Genomic DNA, 21,491 nt, shown 5'->3' with positions numbered 1-21,491 from the left:
CAGAGTTGCCTAGCTTGCCTCAATGTCATCCGCCGTCTTGGTTTACGCGAATCTGAACTCATACCGGTAACAATGCAGATGCACACTGCTACATACAGCAGCATCGAAATTCTCTGAGCAACAATTCTTCGTTTGGCGTCCGAAGACAAGGCAGGCAATATCAAGGAGATGAGACAAATGACTTACGTTACAGACTCAACAGACAAGCTCTTCCTCAGTCGCGAAGCCTGCGCCGTCTTAAGTACCATTCCAGACTCATTTCCGCATGTTGGCACTCAAGACACCTCTGCATACATCAACGCTACTTCGTCTCCCGTTAACCGCCAGGATGCACCATGCAATTGTCCTACACGTTAACAACCTCCACCTCCTCCGACGAAACTTCCAACTTCCTTTCCCAGCTACAACGGACAATGTCGGCCGGCTGAAAGATTACCTCCTCAAGTATTACAAGTCGAGCACATTCAATACGTGTGAACATCATACCTTACCTCTAATGAACGGACCACCCTTGAAACCCGACGCGAAACCGGTTGCCCATCACACACCTGTACCCAGTCCGATTAACTGGCAAGATGCAGTGAATGCTGGATTAGATCAGGACGTCCGTCTTGGGGCTCTCGAACCCGTACCGATCGGTGAACCTGTCACTTGGCGCCATAGAATGGTTGTTTATGCGAAAAAGAACGGTACATCTCGACGCACTGTGGATTTCCCACCCTTGAACGCGCACGCCACTCGCGAGACTCACCACACTCTTCACCATTCCACCAAGCGCGATCTATTCCACACGGAAAGAAGAAGACATTATTTGATGCTTGGAACGGTAATCACGGTGTACCAATTCGCGAGGAGGACAGACACCTGACAACATCCATCACACCTTGGGGAAGGTATCGCAACAGAACTGCGCCCCAAGGCTACATCACATCAGGCGACGAGTATACTAGACGTTATGACGAACTTGTCTCGGATATCCCTAACAAAACCAAGTGTGTCGATGATGTGCTCTTGTGGTCCGACACTGTTGATAAGAGCTTCTTTCAGGCTGTACAGTGGCTTGACATATGCGGCGGTAACGGGATAACCCTCAATCCTGAGAAGTTCCTATTCTCAGAAGACACTGTAGAATTTGCGGGACTTGAAATCACCAGCGATAGTGTTCGACCATCACAGAAATATTTACGTGCTATCTTGGACTTCCCTACGCCGAAGAATATCACAGATGTGCGATCATGGTTCGGACTAGTTAATCAGGTATCATACGCCTTCAGCATGGCCGAGAACATGCATACATTTCGTGAATTACTCAAGCCTGATCAACCATTTAAGTGGACTGAAGATCTCCAACGAATATTCAAGGAATCTAAAATCATCATTGCAAACGAAATTGAAATGGTATTCGAATTTTCGATCCAAGTAAACCAACGTGCCTCGCGACGGATTGATCGAAGTCTGGAATAGGATTTTGGTTGCTACAAAAACACTGTGCTTGTACCAATGAGATTCCCCTGTGCTGTCGCGATGGATAGAAAGTAACACTCGTCGGAATGCGGTTCACGCGGAAATGCGCTACGCGCCAGTTGAGGGAGAAGCTTTAGCCTTAGCGGATGCTCTAGATAAGGCTCGACTCTCGTTCTCGGGTGTGACAACTTGATCATAGCGGTCGACCACAAACCACTTTTGAAGCTATTTGGAGATAGATCTTTGGAAATAATTCCGAACAATAGACTTCGCAACCTCAAGGAAAAGACACTGCGTAATCGGTTTAGAATGCTACATGTACCTGGCATACGACAATGACATCGAAGATGACATTGCAACCATGTTCTCATCAACCACTGACTTCAGTGTACTACATGGTTTACGCACACCGTACTCCGGATTAGCTTTTTTTCGAGGAACATGTCATAGCGGCAGCTTTTACAACACTGAATGCCATCGATTTACATACCGTAACATGTGATCGTGTCAAAACAGTCACCACAAGCGATGAAAACATGCAGGCGTTACTCGCGTTAATAGAATCCGGTATGCCGAACACTCGGCATGAACTTCCGCAGTCATTACAGGAATATTTCACACTCCGTGACGACCTTCATACAGTAGATGGTGTGGTTCTTTACAAGGAGAGAATAGTCATTTTACCATCACTTCGACAGGAAATATTGGCCTCTCTACATTCAGCACATCAGAGAGTTACATCTATGACTTCAAGAGCTGAGGCTTCAATATTCTGGCCTGGGATCACACCTGCCATCGCGACGGTTAGGGCATCATGTAATCACTGCAATCGTATCGCCCCGTCCAACCCGAGTGCACCACCAATGCCTTTGACCACGCCTGACTATCCGTTCTAATGTGTATGCGCCGACTACTTTCATTACATGGGATGTAACTATCTCGTAATCGACGATCGTTATTCTAATTGGCCAATAGCGGAGAAAACGTCCGATGGTTCTAGCAGCTTGATAGAAAGCCTCCGAAGGACATTTGTTACTTTTGGCATTCCAGATGAACTAGCTCAGATTGAGGTCCTGAGTTCACTGCCATGAGCACACGACGATTCATCGAAAACTGAGGCGTTCACCATCGACTATCATAAGTCGCTTTTCACCATAGAAACTGTCGCGCTGAAGTGGGAGTCAAAACAGTGAAGCGATTGATCATCGGCAATACAAGCACCAGTGGAGATCTTGACACTGATGCGTTTCAACGTGTTATTCTCTAGTATCGTAATACACCTGATAGGGATACAAAACTTTCCCCTGCTATGTGCGTGTGCGGTCATCCTGTACGGGACTTCATTCCTATACCACCTGGTCGGTTTATTCCACATAACACATGGATGGAAACCCTAGCAGCCCGCGAAGAAGCGTTAAAACCGACAAATGCGTGATAGCGAACGTTGGTCTTTAAACGTCTATCGCCACTGGTAGTTGGAGATCATGTGCGTATCCAAAACCAAGTCGGACCCCATCTTCTCAAATGGGACAAGACCGGTGTTATCATCGAGGTTCGCCAATTCGACCAATATATAGATCGGGTTGATGGGTCTGGACGTGTTACCCTGCGCAACAGGAAATACCTCCGAAAATACATCCCTGTTATTACCCCTTCAGCGCGACTGACGATCGATAAAGATATTGCCATTGGCCTTCCTCATCGTGTATCGCTAACTACCACAAATGTTCCAAAAACTGCAATTACTGAGAAAGGGAAAGCTTTTAGTAAAAACACAATTGCGAGTCCTACATCTCTCACACCGACGGTCACTAGAAATGAGGAACATTTATTTCGCTCATCACCTGATGTAAATCACGATACTCCGCGATCCGTAACACGCGATACCCAAAGTCGTCGTCATCTAGAATTCAACTCTCCATCAAGTCCAAAGGACAATCGTAACCGAACTCCGAAGTCCTATACCCATACCACAGACTCCATCACTCACACCAGTCCGTAAATCTGGTCGTACAACAACAAAACCGGCGTGGACAATGATATGTCGGAATGATTTGACATTCTACTACTTAGGACATTTGTGTTGTACTTTTTACAGACTTGATGTTCATTTTATGTTCACTTAGACAAGTAGTCTGACATGTTAGTGATCATTGTATATCAGGTAACTTACCTAGGTAACTTTCTTCTACTTAACAGACCCTTGACAACGCCTAACTTTTGGCCTTCTGGCCTATGGGTTCTGTCCCCTGGCCGAGACACACCAAAGTCTATAAAAGTGGTAGTTTCTGCTCCTGCTAAGCGCTCAGTAAACTGTGACCGGGTGCGGCGTGTCTTCGGCGGCATGCTTGTGATATAGCACTATAAAAAGGGTAGGAGTTCCACTATACAAGAAGCCGTAACATGAATATACTGCAGTCTCCCAAAAAACGCATCACACCTTGCATACACGATACACACTGCATACACGCTACACACCGCATACATGGGACCCATCCTTTATAACTCGGGTGTTAATAAGACATTAATTAACCAAACAAATAAAGCCTTATATATTTCAAGTTCAATATGTAATTTAGACCAATAAATTAACAACTTACTATTGTTCAGTTTTCACAAGGTTATTGATGCATTATATTATGCTCTTAGTGAAGTGCTTGAATGAGATACTGATCAGGCGAGCTGCCAATCCGTATAGACTACTCAAGGTTGCTAAGCAGAAACTTTTATGTACAAGTGGAGTTGAAAAGGTACATGCCTTTAACGCTGTGGTATATATAGATAGGGTCAGTTTGGTTTGTATAGCGTACTGAATTTTGTAAACTGTTGAGCTTTCCTGCTGTTTTGCTGGCTTGATATATCATAGCTTTTGGCTTTATTTTGGACCGTAACTCAGTGAGCGGTTCAAATAATAAATACACAGTTGTAGCTTATGACGATTATTTCTTAAGATTTGCTCTGTTCGATGATAGATCATGAGAAGTAAAAACGTGGAGTGATAACTGTGAATTCTGTCTTTCCTCGTCACTATAAACGTACATATATCAGCGGTAATCCTCTTTTACCGCTTTTAGTGCAAGCATTGTCGCGCTTATATATATATAATTTGTGGACTGTATTTCTGTACATTGTTTGTGTAGTGAATTCACCATTGATCTAACCTTTTGAAAAAGTCGTTTTTCGCTAAATTTTAAGGCTCTAAATCAGTACATTTACAATATACAAAATAGCCCTGGTAATAATCCGATAGCAGAGAACTAGTAAATTATTATTGTGTTATTGTATAGGGCGCAAATGTTTCTAATGATTTATTTTTATTTTAGCATATTACAAGTTTCTTATCAAATGTGATAGAAATTGGCCGAATCATCAATTTACATGACATTTGAACAGATTTTTAAATAATAAATATTTAATGCAATCTAAAATTCTTATCGAGAAATAGAAGAAATGATCAAATTCTATGAATTATTATTTTTATTTAAATGTCAACTATTCTCGTATATCGTTATTGCAATAGATTTGTTCGTTATTCCTTGTTGCATTAGAAAAATGTTGAATAATGTTCCATAAACTATTTTGACAGTTATGAAAGGAACATTGTCATTAAAGAACGGTTGTCATTAGTTACAAATTGATTTAAAGTGCATCGACTCTTGAATAATGGTTATTTTCTTATAATTTGATAAATCACAATTTACCTGTGGCATTATTTTGCTATCTTATCCCTGCCCTGTTACTGTTAGTCACCATTGGTAACAATACCTATTGTGTAAACATCGTTCCTGTTAAAATAAAAACGATATTTCTTATTCTTACATAAAAGCTCACTAGTTTCGTAGTTCAATAATAATGTGATTAAAGCACGTGTACTACCACATGGCTTGTTTAACCTTACGCAAGTTTCTCAACCTGAGAACAAATCTTGTCATGTCACGTGTTTTGACCTACACTAAAATTTAAAGCTTTGTTAGTTTATCACAGGATAATAAAGGTAAATATTGTGTTTTCATTTTAATCGTGCATTTATATTTTGTGTTAGGGTCCTTTAGCCAAAAGACTGTTCAAAACACACTCTTTATCTAACATGTTCGGCTTAGCTACGGCTTCTTCCACTATTTCCCATTATCTCATAAAATGAGTAAAGCTGACAAGTAATTCACTACTAAAACACCTTCTTGTTTCATAACATTACAAACTAAAGATATTTAAGGCCCGGTGATTGTACGTTTTAACATTTTCATAACAGGACAACAGCAGCGTACATTACCATTTTACAGGTGAGAAAGTATTCCCGTTCTATTATACATGTACATGTAGTTCAATGACATTTTATTGCACGATTTGAACGATTTAAAAAAAGGTGGTTTTTGTGGGGTTTTTTGTTAGGGTTATGTTTTTTTCGTTTGTTTTTGTTGTTTTTCTTTTTGGTTTTGTTGTTGTTGTTGTTTTCTTTGATCCATTTTCTTATATTTATTTTCTGTCTGCAGTTGTTATCGTTTATTAACAAATTTAAGGTCAAATTTGTCTGTTTAATATTTATAGTTTTAATTTTCCAACACTTCTTTGGTGTAGTTTTCAAATGATAATTATTTATTTTATTCTTTCCAAAGCTATGAAGGCCATGTTATTAGCCACTCTAGTCACCCTTGTGGTTGGGACTAATGCTGGGTTTCTAGACAATTTGTTCGGGGCTAAAACAGATCCTCCCGGACTAGTAGGCATGTCAAACAAACATTGGTTCTGTCACGATCTGGATTGTCCAGCTTTTGAAACCACGGACACCAGAACAGTAAGTAGAAGTACTATGAATAAGATGTTTTATACGATATACCGATTATACTCACGGCCGATTTGACACATAATCTGTGTCTCCAGACTAATGTTCTGGGAAATGAATCATCAAAATGGGTCCGATGATTATACATATTAAGCTCATTCAGTAACTGTTAAGGTTTCAGACATGGCAAATTATTGCGGCGCGAAAAAATTACGAGGTATTGTAATTAAGTAATATATTGGTCAATTTTGTTATTTCTTATAAGGATATATCTAACGTAAACTGATAATTGACTGACCTTAACATGTAATTTTAGATCTTTTTGTTTTCATAAAGAGGCAAATCATTTCGAAATTTACATATGATTTGTTTGTACGGTTGATTTTAATTAAAGATTTTAATGAAAATTGTATATGTTTTATCATTCTATACCTAATCAAAAAGTGATATATATTGTCAAAGAGTTGACATTTTTATTTTCAAATATTTGCACAATTATGAAACACTCAGTATCATAGATAAATATGAACAAATATTTTATCTATTCAAGTGTCTGAGCGAGTGGCTTCAATGTCGCCATTGTCTTGTAGGGTTACGAAAAAAGGAGATACGAGTCTACAAAGTGGGTCGCTACAAATCTTACAGAAGTTGGCTTCACGAACGCCGAAAATACGTTAATGTTTGGCAAACTCTTCCAATACATTTCAGGCAAGAATGCACAAAGTACGTAAAATTTGTTTAGCATGAAGCAATGTATGTGTTTGGGTCTTAATTAACCCACGATATGTTATGCACTGGAAATTACCATGTATTATACACTGAGGTAGGCTCCCTAACACACTTTGACTCTTTCAATTAAGATTTAATCAGATACGTACCACAGACGAAATCGCCAATTTTGAAACATCATAGAAAATATCAATATTTGATTTAAAAAAAACTTTAATTTTTATTTAATATCAAAAGGCAAAATAGCAAAAACTTCCTCCACCATGACTTTTTTTTTATTTTATTGATTTATTTATTTTAATCTTTTTCAAGATCATGTATACTAGACAAACTTACTAACTACTTAAGAATACCGGGTATATTAATGTTTGATTAAAACTATAACTTTTTATTTGATTTTCTAGATGAAAAGATTCCTATGACTGCACCAGTATTAAGACGCCATGTTCCCGGAGCCACTCCGACAACACCTTCTACATACGTTATGTACTTCTTTGTACCACATAACATGCAAACATCTGCCCCTGCACCGACCGATCCTTCGGTTTACCTCGTGGATCTTCCTCCAATGATAGTTTACGTTGGGTAAGTATTCTAATTCATTCTGTAAATAGTAAAATTTGTGATCCCCTGAGGAGAGTCCTTCATATCCAACTATGAAAAAGTATTTTTCTCTCATAAGTCGACGCTTTTATTACAATTGGACAACGGTGATATTGACACACAGTGTGGTATTTTTAACACAAATCCCGTTGCTTGCATCTTTTATAGTAACACCACCATAGTTTCAAATACATTTTACCGAGAAACTTGTAATTGTGTTGATCCATTGCATGGCAAGCAATACAACCTCTGGCGACATGACTCTAATGCATGAGACCAGCCAGTATTACACCCGTAGGTATGAGAAAAAAATGTACGTGATATGAGGTCATTTTTGTTTTTATTTCCCCGTAACTGCTGTTATATTTCAATAGACATTGTACTTATTTTTGTGTCACCTCCAACGCAAGTGTGACACATACATGTAGGTTTCACTATGTCGGCGTCCACAAAACGGTTTCCGTACGATAACTTAAGTATTTATTGTCCGGTTTAACCCAAATGTTGTATAATGCTTGCTATAAATGAGATCTAGGACGGGTTTGATACTAGTCAAAATCCGTCAATATTTGCAAGAGTTACGGGACTTGATAACATTACTTAGTTATTAACGATATTTGCAACTGTTAATTATAACTATTTTGGTGATATTTTAACTGCTGAGTAGGCAGGTATATTGCTTTATATCAATAAAATCTCGGATGAGTTCGATACTGGTTAAAATCCGTCAATATTTGCAAAAGTTACGGGACTTTGGAATCGTCAAAACAGATAAATTCATGGTTTTCGCTCGATAACTTTAATATTTATTGTCTGATTTCAACTAAATTTGGGACATTGTTTTATATTGGTGAGATCTCGCATGGGTTCGATACTGGTCAGAATCCGTCAATATTTGCGAGAATTACGGGACTTTAAAATCGTCAAAACAGATAAATCCATGGTTTCCGCTCGATAACATCAGTATTTATTATCCGGTTTAACCCAAATGTTGTATAATGCTTGCTATAAATGAGATGTAGGACGGGTTTGATACTAGTCAAAATCCGCCAATATTTGCAAGAGTTACGGGACTTGATAACATTACTTAGTTATTAACAATATTTGCAACTGTTAATTATAACTATTTTGGTGATATTTTAACTGCTGTGTAGGCGACACGTCTCTTTCCGCGGAATTCTTGTTATACAAGCCATGTGTTTCCTCTTGTGACTTGTCACAATGGTTGAGATATTGTTTTATTACACGTATTTAGTCAATATTATAATGAGAAATTTGTCAATAGTTAATTATCCCTTATAATGCCAGGGTCTCTTCCACTTCTTATTGACCATATATAGCTTTATACAGAGGGTCAGGAACTTTCTAATAAATGGACTTATCCAAGTTTCCATTGTTTGGGTTATACAAAAAATGTAGTTTTGTTATTTAGTTTATATGAAAGATGCTCCACCGCCGACAGAGCATAAATGATATTAATCATCTGAAAAATAATTGGTGTTTAATCGTGTATATATATGCCTAATTAACACAAAAAAATAATAAAAAATAATTTATTTCGCCTTTGGTGCATGCGCAATCAGTACTTCATTCCATATAGGATATAGTGTCACGGATTTTTTTCGGGATGCAATTAATTATTTTTCATATTTTTAACTTGAAGTAAAATTAGAAGCTCAAACTTTTCAATGGTTGTAATAGTGTAAAGTAAGTAACTTTTGTAACTGAAGAAAAATACTAAATCGTCTGCTCCTTTTTTGATAGTGAAAAAATACCATTTGTCAGCGGTGGAGCATCTTTAATAGTTTTCTATTGTGATTATACTACTCTCCACAGATCTTTCTCTGGTCGTACCAGCAACACTAAAGAAGCAGATGCCTTCCGAGCCCTGAGGGCGGAGCTGGGTACGACACCCTACAGTACTGGTTACACGTTTACAGCCGGATACGACAGTCCCTTTAACATCCTTCATAGACATAACGAAGTCTGGATCCCAGCATAACAGTTATATTCTCACTACAACCATTTGTATATTGCCTCACATAAGTATCCATTGTCGTGATGATCGAAACACATATGTAAATTATACATTGTAGAGTTGATAACATTGTTATTGTTTTATTTGTTTCTTAAATAAAAAGATAATATTAAGCTATTTTTTCTTTGTCTTTGCTGACGTTTTGGTCAAAGGACTGATATCTTCTTCGTGATTTTGGATAAAAAATAATGTAAAGTTTAGAAAGTTCCTTTTTTGGGAAAACAAACACTAAATTGCATTGCATTCGGTGTTTCCTTATATCTAAGACATCATCGTTTCTTATCGTATCAACTTGCTAATACTCAGAAAGATAAGATCCCAAATTTAGTCTCCTCTTACTACAATGCAATGAGACAGTGTGTACTCCGGGCAAGACATGATTGATCAGTTCGTTTTTCGATAGTAGTCAGTTTGAATTTAAAGCCACTTGGCACAGTTTTGTAAAATATCATTGGATATATTTCGGGTTGTGAAAATATTTTTGTATTCATTTTTGTTTGCTTGAAGAGGATACTTAAAGCATGTTTCACATAGAGAACGTTTAATATGGTAGTTCAAACTTACTGAAAACCTGAAACCTTTGTTACTCAAGATTCAATTTGTGGTCAAACTTATTACCAAATTATATATGGTTACGGCTATAGACATAAAGAAATAACATTACGAAAATATGCTAAAAAAGATGGACACAAGGGGTCTCCTTGGTAAACACCAAGAGGACGTGTCTTCAATACGTATTTGAAAATTTTTATGGAAAGTTTTAAAGTTATATATGCAATAACTGGGGAAAATTTTGGCATCCAATTAGTTCTTCAGTAACCTATTGAAAACCATAAGTTTTGATGAATTGCACTGTGAAAATCATTTAAAGCCATAGACAAATATAATATTGATAAGCATCTGCAACAACACAGAATTCGAATTTACATGTATGCAGTGTAACAGTTCTTGTTGTATGGGTTATATATGTTTAGATGAGAAGTCACTTTATAATTACTATTACCAATGTAAAAATGTGAAATGAAATGGTTACCACATTTTGGTTTCTTACTTTGATAGTATGTACTCATTTTACTGCAATGAAGATATAAATATCATGATTTTTGGCAGTACTGCTAAAGTTCTTTTTAGTATTTTTTATTCCCCAGGCATGACAAACATATATGACTACCAGGGTTGGGACCCTGGATTTAGCATCCGTACATGATTGTCCTCTTGCAAGAGGGCTTTCATTCAACATTCATTTCCCAATATTCTCTCTAACCTTCCAATTATTCACTTATTCTTTCTCATTCTTGATATTATTCATTAATACATTCATTCTGTGAATCTTTCTTACTCGTTTATTACATTTCATTCATTCTTAATTCATCCTCGCATTCTGTAGCTAATTCCTTAATTCTTAAATTTATCTAAAATATTCTGAACATAATTAATTGATATAATTTTCTTTTTCTTTGGTTTTATAAACAGTTCTAAATTACTTAAAATATGTGTTGGACTTTCCTATATATATATGATCAACAGCAATTTCTATTTTGTCATACTTAATAGCATTTCTACATTTCAAATGGACCATTTGAAGGACAATGATGCGGTATTGAGAAGAACTAACAGATCATCGTTAGCTTGAAATCCCAAAATCTCAACATCTGATGTCAGCATATCTTCATTGAATCCCGAAATGGTTTTAAATATATGTACAAGAACAAAAAATAAATGGACAATATCTTCCGTTTGCGTTTTACCAAATTTACTTATTTTTGATTCTTTATATATAATATTGTGTATACACTTCCATTGAAATTCTTTTACTTGATTTGTTGTAACGGTATTTTGTATATTTTTCCATATTAATTCCAAAATTAAACTGTTTTTGAAATTCGATTTCTCATTTTAATTTGCAGATGGGATCTGCATCAGGATTTCTTTACTCGTTATCATTTTTGGTTTCAGACTTTTGTATCCTATCGGTTTGTTATCTTCCCCTATGATATTAAGATTGGCGTCTATACTAGGGTAAACAAAACCTATCGCCCCAGCATCAATTCCTTTTAGAACACACAACCATTTTATTGGAAATGCGATCTTAAACTTTGCTAGTTCAGCGAAACAATTTCTTCTGTAAGTTAATATGATATATCTTTCGTAATCCTCTTTAAAATTATTTCTGCGTTCATCCCATAAATTTTGTATTGTGTAAAAATATTGCTTTTGAGAAAAGAAGGGAAATAAAAGGCTGTTTTATTATATTGGATGAAATAATTTCCAAAAATTGGCTGTTCTAGTATTTTGTTTTTATTGAGAGTTGAGTGGCTAGATTTTTGGAATTTTGTCCATGCTTCAAGAAGATTTCTGTAGAAAAACGGAATTTTTATGTGTCAATAAGTCGTATGTCTGATAATATACATGGAAAAATAGTTTACTTTTTTTTATCCATATAGCTTAACCAGTATTTACCTATTGCATTCCATGTGTCAATATCACTTTCCATAATTTTATACATTGTTTTTATTTGCCTAATGAAAATGAATTCTCTAATATTAATTATTTCCATTCCCCCATCTTCGAACCTTTTTGATGACATTTTCCTGTTGACTAAATCCCTTTTCCCATTCAATACAAATTACCATATCAATGAATCGATTTCTTTTATATAACGTTCTGAGATACCACGTGCTTCAATTTCATAACCTATAAGTGATATTACTTAAGACTTAATAACCAAACTGCGCAAACATTACAATTTTAATTTTTTTGAATGTTTTCTTTCAATATGAAATATTCATCGATGACGTATCCATGATGGACTCCTTGTGTTTTCACACAAGTTTTTGACCAGGATATATTTGTGTATATGGATCTTTATGCTTCCATCTGCCTAAATATATATATATGTTGTTTTATCCAAGTTATTTTTTGAACCAGAAGCTGATTTGAATATATCTAATATATTGAATATTTTTGAATGGATGTGTAAACAATGAATGTATCTGTAATTAATGTGAAAGTGGTGAAAGTGCATATTTGAAATAATCAATTTAAATATGGAAATTGGTGTGGAAGTCCTTCTGTGAAAGGAAAACATTGTTATTTACATGCATATATTAATAAAAAAAGAAGAAAAAAATGAATATAAAAATATTCTGCTAAAATAATGGAAGTATAAGAAGTTTATATGTTACGTTAAAACTAACACTCATGCCAAAACGCATCAAAATAAAAAAAAAAACTTTGCTACGTCAGACACTTCAATTTAGTCACAACGACCCCAGTAGGGACATCTCACAAAAAGCTTTATGATAACCTTAATGACTTCAATTCCTTAAGGTGGTTGGAGTAGGTCTCAGGGTATATATTATCGCGTGCACAAGTTATTTAGATTTAAATTTAAGCTTACCATATCAATGATAAGAAAATACTAGGTTCAACGCTCGATGGAGCGACGTACTGGAATTTTTTTTTTTTTTTTTTCAAAAAAAGAGAAAAAAATGTACTTGAAATTTTAATCAAAAACTTCATAATGTTACTTATTAATTCGACCTGTGGAGTGAATCAATGTTCGAGTGAGTTTTCCGGCATATTACCACATGTTTTCTACCTCTGGGTTTCAATTTCGAAACCAACGTGTAGCAGTTAGCAGCGTGTCCCCCAGGATTTCCAATTTTTCTACACCATCTAAATATGTCACGTCCCTAAATAACCTTGGTGGTTAATATGACGTAAATCAAAACTAAACAAACTGCATATTAGATTTAAAAAACAACAACAAACAAACAAATAAACAAAACGAACCAAACCGTTTCATATACCCACTTGTTATCATTGAATAAAATCGAAAACAGATTGTTATTCACAATTTTGTTTTCCATTGCATTAACAATGAAAAAAATGAATATTTCTACAATCGTTCGTCCCTTACGAAGAACTTTGTGTCGTCTGCAAACATGTTAATATTAGTTACTTTTTTATTCGGAAGTTTTATTCCTTTAATATTTTTGTTTCGGCTCATAGAGCAAGCTAATTGCTCAGCTTGTATGATGTATAAAATAGGAGCGATTGGACAACCTTGCCTTACTGATCTCGATATCGGGAAATATTTACTTACAAACCCATTTGTTTTAATGCATGTTTTTTAATCTTTTAAAAGCATTGTTATCCAGTTTTGATATTTTGCGCCAAAATTAAAGTGTTCTGGGCATCTGTTAACCCATGACCATTCTACTCTATCGAAAGCTTTAGTTTGATCTAGGAAAATCATCGCTATTCAAAAACGTCTTGAATAAGTCTATTAGCATCCGAAATATTTCGACCAGGAACGAAACCTTTTTGATCCGAATGAATAATATGTTTTACATAAGGTTTTATTCTATTAGCCAGAACCTTCGCAATAATTTTATAATCAACGTATAGTTAGCGGTCTCCAATTTTAAATAAGTTCTCTTTCTCCTTTTTTTATATAATAAAGTAAGCATAACTTTGAAGCAAATATTTCTGTAAAACTTTGAAGAATTCCCCTTTTATTAGGTACCTGTATTGTTGATAAAAGTCGGATATAATACCATCTTCGCCTGGGGATTAGTTCTTTTTCATTTGACAAATGCTGTTATGTATTTCATCTCCGGTTATTCGCCCCTCTGTTCATCAGTTATTTTAGCATTGACATTTTGTAGAAGAGAGTGTGCTGCATCTCTATTCCAAACCTCTTTGAGGTCTAATTTGATTTTGTAAAATTAAAACATATGCATTGAAAGTATTGTAATTCTGAAATTGTTGTTAAAAAACTCTTCTTGATTCCGGAGTAGGAAAAGTACGTACATAAAACTTTAATATTACTTTAGGAATAACATTAGAAATTAAATAATAACAAGCAGATATTTCAGTTGAGTATTTATTGAAACACACGTGAAAGACATTATTTAGTTGAAATGTTATTTCACCAAAAATATACCTCCCTTACATATTATTTTAACATTCTATTTTATTTACCTACAATTCATTATACACATACATTCGTTCTATCATCACCTGCTATTTTCACAAATCAATTAACCCTGTAATATCTTAAGTCACAGTTGTAATATCCAATGATTAGTTTGATAGATGTTAAATTTGATCAAGAAAACAAAATACCGGTGTAATGGTAAAATACCAACATCAACAAGCGTCAACAAAGAAAAATCTCAGCAATTTCAGTATAGACTTACATTGTATTAATACATTTACAAAAGGAATCTCAAAAAAAGTATCTATACATAAACATGTGGACAATTGAAAAGATTTTAATTTCATATACTTTAAGAAACATTATCAAAGCGGAAGATTAAAAATATGACTATTTTGCATAATTGAGTTATGTTGCTTTTAGCATAGCAGCTACCAACTCAACTGTAACATGATAACAATAGAGTGTGTGTATAATAATATTACATCATTACAAGGAAGAGAATAACATCAAGTCTAAAAGAGAAGAGATTTAAGCTATAACAAAATTACAGTAAATTTATTTCAATTTGTCACAACACTGAGCTTGCAATGAAGTCAATCAAAGAGTAATTTCTCTTTATTAAAATGAAAAGTGACTTGAAAAAAATCAAATCATTTTTCTGGCTTAGCTCCTCTAACACAAAGATTAGTGCAACTTCATAAAATGATAGGGGAAGGTATATCCTAATTAAGTCATACACCTGAATGGTCACATCTTATTATCACATGGTTGATTATCTACACAGATTCACGCTTCCTCCAACTCCACCAGCACACCATTACAGTCCTTTGGGTGAAGAAATACTACTGGTTTACCGTGAGCTCCTATCTTGGCTTCGGAACTCAACAGTCTTATGCCTTTCTCCTTCACATCCTTCATAGCTTCTTTTATATTGTCCACCTACCAACACATCAAAAGTGATCCTACAGCTTAAGTCAAATCAGGAGACTTACTTTGAACAAACATTAATTTTTACTTTTTTAAATCTTTTTTTTATCTTAAATATATGGCACTTTTTTCCATTTCCGGAGGTTTAAAGAGACTTAATCTTTACTGTAGTCATTTAAACGCAGCTGCTAAGACAAAATATTGTCAAATAAAAATGTTATATTTTCACATCTGAATTGTCATAGTTAACTGCATCAGCTTTTGAATTGAATAATGAATATATAAAGAATAGTTCTTTCTCAAAAACTTTAAAAGAGTTTTTCATATGTATTCTATCCAATTATATAGTACCTCAATACAAATATGGTGCATTCCTCCATTCTTGTTTTTGTCAAGGAAGTTTTGAATTGGACTGTGGTCTCCCATCGGATTTAGTAACTGAAAAATAATATGTCCAGTCATATTTAACAGTTCACATAGGGGCGTTAATCTAATAAACCAAACAGTTAACATTTTACCTAGGAATCATTCAGGGAAAAATGTGTATGATGAGCAGCTAAATCAGGAGCTTTACATACATATGGCAAAGAGAACAATAAAGAGTCCATAGGAAAAAGCATGGAATAAAAAGATCCTAACATCGTTGAGCAACTATATACACCTGTAATTGGAAAACAAAGGGATAATGTGTTGTAGGGTCAGGTATGTCCAGGTATGTCAGGATGACCCCGATGTGATGTGTAAGCATGAGAGTTGGCACGTGAAAAGGGGTGTGTTTGCGTGTGTATTTAAGTGGTGTGTAAAGGGGAGCGGCGCATTAGCCAGGGAGACGGCAGACAAAATCCACAGGTTTACGTTGCACAACATTATGTCGACAGATGTTTAACAGACATTTATCCAGACTACATGTCACCATACTAGTCAAAGGTATATTCTTGATAATATAGTTATTATATTGAAGGCGGATATTTAAGTAATTGTATATACGCCATCTAAATATATTGCTATTATATCTGTCCATATTATTGTAAGATATATCTATACAAAGGCTTTTGTATTCACAGGGGTTCAGTACTTTACCCAGTAATCTGTGTGGCGACGCTCCTGACATAATAAACATGTAGACAGAAGCAGATATTGTTGTTGTTTCTACCACCTATCACACTTGTTTAAATTCAATATAAAATGCACTGTGTATTTGAATCAAATGTAGACTTGTGAAATGACTAATAAGATTCTGTATAGAATATACCAACCTCTAACTTTGTATCTCCGAGTTCAATAAACACTGTATACACCCCATGGTCCGGCTGTGGCTGTAACAGAATATCATAAAACAGATTTAGTGTCTGTAACAAACATAATATCATAATACAGATTAAGTGTCTGTAACAAACATAATATCATAATACAGATTAAGTGTCTGTAACAAACATAATATCATAATACAGATTTAGTGTCTGTAACAAACATAATATCATAAAACAGATTTAGTGTCTGTAACAAACATAATATCATAAAACAGATTTAGTGTCTGTAACAAACAAAATATCATAATACAGATTTAGTGTCTGTAACAAACAAAATATCATAAAACAGATTTAGTGTCTGTAACAAACAAAATATCATAAAACAGATTTAGTGTCTGTAACAAACAAAATATCATAAAACAGATTTAGTGTCTGTAACAAACATAATATCATAAAACAGATTTAGTGTCTGTAACAAACATAATATCATAATACAGATTTAGTGTCTGTAACAAACAAAATATCATAATACAGATTTAGTGTCTGTAACAAACATAATATCATAATACAGATTTAGTGTCTGTAACAAACAAAATATCATAATACAGATTTAGTGTCTGTAACAAGAGGCCCAGAGGGCCTGTATCGCTCACCTGGTTTTTTGTTAGTAATTATCACAAGAATCTGACAATTAGAAAAATAAGCAAAATTGACTCCCAAAGTTTAATTTTGAATCACAACCATACAATGATGCTATTGATACCATACAAATATGCTATCCAATACATAGGTTCAGAGACAAAGTAATTTATATGAAAATAGTAGCCTAATTGACCTTTTTGACCTCGCATCTATTGCCGTTTAAGGCCCCGGGGGTCAGCCCTATCATTTGTGCAATTTCAAATCCCAACCCTATAAGGATGCTACCATTGCATTATAAGTGCTCTTCCATTCTTAGTTGCAGAGAAGAAGTCGTTTATATGGAAATAGCTAAATTGACCCCTTTTGACCCCATCCTTCAGGCTCCCAGGGGGGTCAGCCCCATCATTTGCAAAATTTTGAATCCAAACCCTATAAGGATGTAACCATTGCATTATGAGCGCAATCCCATGTTAAGTTGCAGAGAAAAAGTCATTTATATGGAAATTGACCACTTTTGACCCCGCCCCTCAGGCCCCCAGGGGTCAGCCCTATCATTTGCTCAATTTGGAATCCCCAGCCTACAAGGATGCTACCATTGCATTATGGGTGCTATACCATGCTTAGTTGCAGAGAAGAAGTCATTTATATGGAAATAGCCAAATTGACCCCTTTTGACCCCGCCCTCAGGCCCCCCGGGGGTCAGCCCTATCATTTGCACAATTTTGAATCCCCACACTATAAGGATGCTACCATTGCATAATGGGTGCTATACCATGCTTAGTTGCAGAGAAGAAGTCATTTATATGGAAATAGCCAAATTGACCCCTTTTGACCCCGCCCCTCAGGCCCCCGGGGGGTCAGCCCTATCATTTGCACAATTTTGAATCCCCACCCTATAAGGATGCTACCATTGCATTATGGGTGCTATACCATACTTAGTTTCAGAGAAGAAGTCGTTTATATGGAAATAGCCAAATTGGCCCCTTTTGACCCCGCCCCTCAGGCCCCCGGGGGGTCAGCCCCATTATTTGTACAATTTTGAATCCCCACCCTATAAGGATGATATCATTGCATTATGGGTGCTATCCCATGCTTGGTTTCAGAGAAGAAGTCGTTTATATGGAAATAGCCAAATTGACCCCTTTTGACCCCGCCCCTCAGCCCCCCCGGGAGTCAGCCCCATCATTTGTACAATTTTGAATCCCCACCCTATAACGATACTACAATTGCATTATGAGTGCTATCTCATGCTTAGTTTCAGAGAAGAAGTCGTTTATATGGAAATAGCCAAATTGACCCCATTTGACCCCGCCCCTCAGGCCCCCGGGGGGTCAGCCCCATCATTTGTACAATTTTGAATCCCCACCCTATAAGGATGCTACCATTGCATTATGGGTGTTATCCCATGCTTGGTTTCAGAGAAGAAGTCGTTTATATGGAAATAGCCAAATTGACCCCTTTTGACCCCGCCCCTCAGCCCCCCCGGGAGTCAGCCCCATCATTTGTACAATTTTGAATCCCCACCCTATAACGATACTACAATTGCATTATGAGTGCTATCTCATGCTTAGTTTCAGAGAAGAAGTCGTTTATATGGAAATAGCCAAATTGACCCCATTTGACCCCGCCCCTCAGGCCCCCGGGGGGTCAGCCCCATCATTTGTACAATTTTGAATCCCCACCCTATAAGGATGCTACCATTGCATTATGGGTGCTATCCCATGCTTGGTTTCAGAGAAGAAGTCGTTTATATGGAAATAGCCAAATTGACCCCTTTTGGCCCCGCCCCTCAGGCCCCCGGGGAGTCAGCCACATCATTTGTACAATTTTCAGTTAGTAGCCCATAAGGATGCTACCAGTCAAATTTTATTGAAATCCGACCAGCAGTTATGGAGAAGAAGTCGATTGTTGACGGACGCCGGACGCCGGACGCCGGACGCCGGACGCTGCGGTATCCCATAAGCTCACCTTGGTCCTTTGGACCAGGTGAGCTAACAAGCACACAAAATATCATAAAACAGATTTAGTGTCTGTAACAAGCACACAAAACATCATAAAACAGATTTATATAATGTGATCTATAAATATAACTAAATTATCTGCTTTGTTTAATCAGCTCTTATCTTCCAAACCCTCATCAAAAACGATCATAAATGGGGCCAAAACTAACACAGAAAATTAAGTGTCAAAAGGATTTTCATTCCATTTTTGATTGAAGTTACTGGGGACTCTAAGTTCCAAAATTAAGGAATCTCACACTAAAATCCGAGAAATTGATTAAAATTATGCTGAAGATTTTCACATGCAGAATTTCTACAAAAACAAACTCCCTGAAATCCTATTGTTTAATTTAGGAGTCCTAAGCAATTGCTTTACACCAAAGATACAGAAAACCTGCATGAGGAAATTGTAACTACATGTACATGTATCATAAAAGGACAAGGAAAAAACATTTACAATTTAAAACCATTCAACTTCAGATATAAATTTATATCTATTTATAGGTGAAAAAAATACTGAAATAATTTTATAGTACCACACACTTGCCGAAATAATGTTTGATATAATCAGAATGGGTTTGGACGTCTCTTCCCTCAGTTGTGACCTGACTTACATGTTTATCACTGACATCAGCACCAAGAACATCCCGGAACAGGGCAGTGGCCTTGTCCATGTCGGGCACAGCTATAGCCACATGGTTTATTTTACCAATCTTCCAGTTCTGGCAAAGAACAATATTCAAATTCAATGTGTATAATTCTTGAATATGAGACATGCTTTTATTGTGTAATCATAAATTGACATCTAAAAGTTGGCTACCAACAACATATTTTATCATTTTTTAGATTTTTTTTCAATACATATATCGGGTAATTCCTTCCTATAACAAATTTTGGTGCTGTGCCAAGGATTACAACCTGAGTTGTCGTTTAAAATAGAAATAATAATATAATCCTAGCTACTGTATCATTTTCAAGTCTAAAGCTACACAAGAAGTTGGACTTGAGAAGATTGAATCCTTGCAAATACTATTATAACTTATCTATAAATATCAATCATCTTTTAATTCCTATTACAGAAACGGTGCCATGACCTGGATTGCACCCTTACCAATGTCATGAAGCTATTAAAGTGGAATTTCAGCCTAATACAAATAAACTAGCATTGAGGAATAAAGGCCGGCCGGATCACAATTTTCATATTATATATTTCATATCTCTTACTCATATTGCAGATCATGATTCAAAAAGGTGTAAGTCATGTTTGAGAAAGATCAAGGAGTACTTTCCGATGATACAGTGATTATGTGGTTGTCTTTATGAAAAAAATAAATATATGAAGGAATGATACTACGTGTAATAATTTAAAGAAATAAGTAAATGTATATATAACTGCTTACAGTGAACATGAAATAAATTTAACTACAAATACCTCAATCAATAACTGCAAATTGAATTGAATTTGAGGGGTTGCATATTTGGTTTAGGCCATGAGAGAAGAAAGAGGTTTTTCAATAAAGGACAGATACTATACATATACTTACTGCTGCACATGTTGCTCTCCCTGTATGTAACAATTTGTCTTGTACTTTTACCTACAATATTCAAACCACCAATATTCAGAATTTGACACATTGAATATAGTTCAAGTTGTTGTGCATTGGTGATAGCATCTGTAACATTGTGTTTAATTAGACATTATCCATGTACCACAAATAGATCAAGCAATCTTGAAGTTGACCATGATCATGAAGGTAAAGTGAAAGTAGAAAATGTCAACGTAAAAGATGTTATTGAAACAAATTTACATAATTAGTAAATAAAAACAGACTTTTGGCTGTTGTCTGGCGTTCTTACCAAGGAAATAGCGCGCCTTGATATGTGTTTTAGTAGACAAGTCATCGTTATATTGGTGTAAATTCTGTTATTTTGACCTTAAAAAACTAAATGACAGGAGAATACGAGTGGTGTGCGCATGCGTTAACTACTTTCATATTTAAACCATGTGTTTACTTATATTCTATTTAGGACATGGGTTTGCTTTTGAAAGCATCTAAAAACAAACTTATGAAATTTGTAATACATTGAGGAAATATTATCTACTTTCCCC

At 35.7% G+C, this 21,491-nt stretch overlaps 2 protein-coding genes across 2 annotated transcripts; one reads left to right on the top strand and one right to left on the bottom strand.

The window, feature by feature from the left end:
• Positions 1 to 5,836: 5,836 nt before the first annotated feature.
• Positions 5,837 to 9,666, top strand: LOC138332510 (heme-binding protein 2-like). Its single transcript, XM_069280513.1, has 4 exons — positions 5,837 to 6,256; positions 6,835 to 6,967; positions 7,378 to 7,558; positions 9,413 to 9,666. The coding sequence occupies exons 1-4, from the start codon at positions 6,047 to 6,049 to the stop codon at positions 9,576 to 9,578; spliced, it is 690 nt and encodes a 229-aa protein (XP_069136614.1). The 5' UTR covers positions 5,837 to 6,046; the 3' UTR covers positions 9,579 to 9,666.
• A 4,825-nt stretch (positions 9,667 to 14,491) lies between these two features.
• On the bottom strand, positions 14,492 to 21,443 carry LOC138332940 (methylmalonyl-CoA epimerase, mitochondrial-like). The gene is made up of 6 exons (XM_069280994.1): positions 21,239 to 21,443; positions 20,926 to 20,976; positions 19,996 to 20,103; positions 16,746 to 16,805; positions 15,841 to 15,927; positions 14,492 to 15,501 (listed from the first exon to the last, which is right to left on the bottom strand). Exons 1-6 carry the CDS (start codon positions 21,281 to 21,283, stop codon positions 15,349 to 15,351), a joined length of 504 nt encoding a protein of 167 aa, XP_069137095.1. The 5' UTR covers positions 21,284 to 21,443; the 3' UTR covers positions 14,492 to 15,348.
• Between the last annotated feature and the right edge of the window lie 48 nt (positions 21,444 to 21,491).

This window comes from Argopecten irradians, chromosome 10 (genome assembly GCF_041381155.1).
Source record: "Argopecten irradians isolate NY chromosome 10, Ai_NY, whole genome shotgun sequence".
NCBI classification, from domain to species: domain Eukaryota; kingdom Metazoa; phylum Mollusca; class Bivalvia; order Pectinida; family Pectinidae; genus Argopecten; species Argopecten irradians.
The sequence above is the reverse complement of the archived record's forward strand: the minus strand, read 5'-3'. Positions and strand labels throughout refer to the sequence as shown.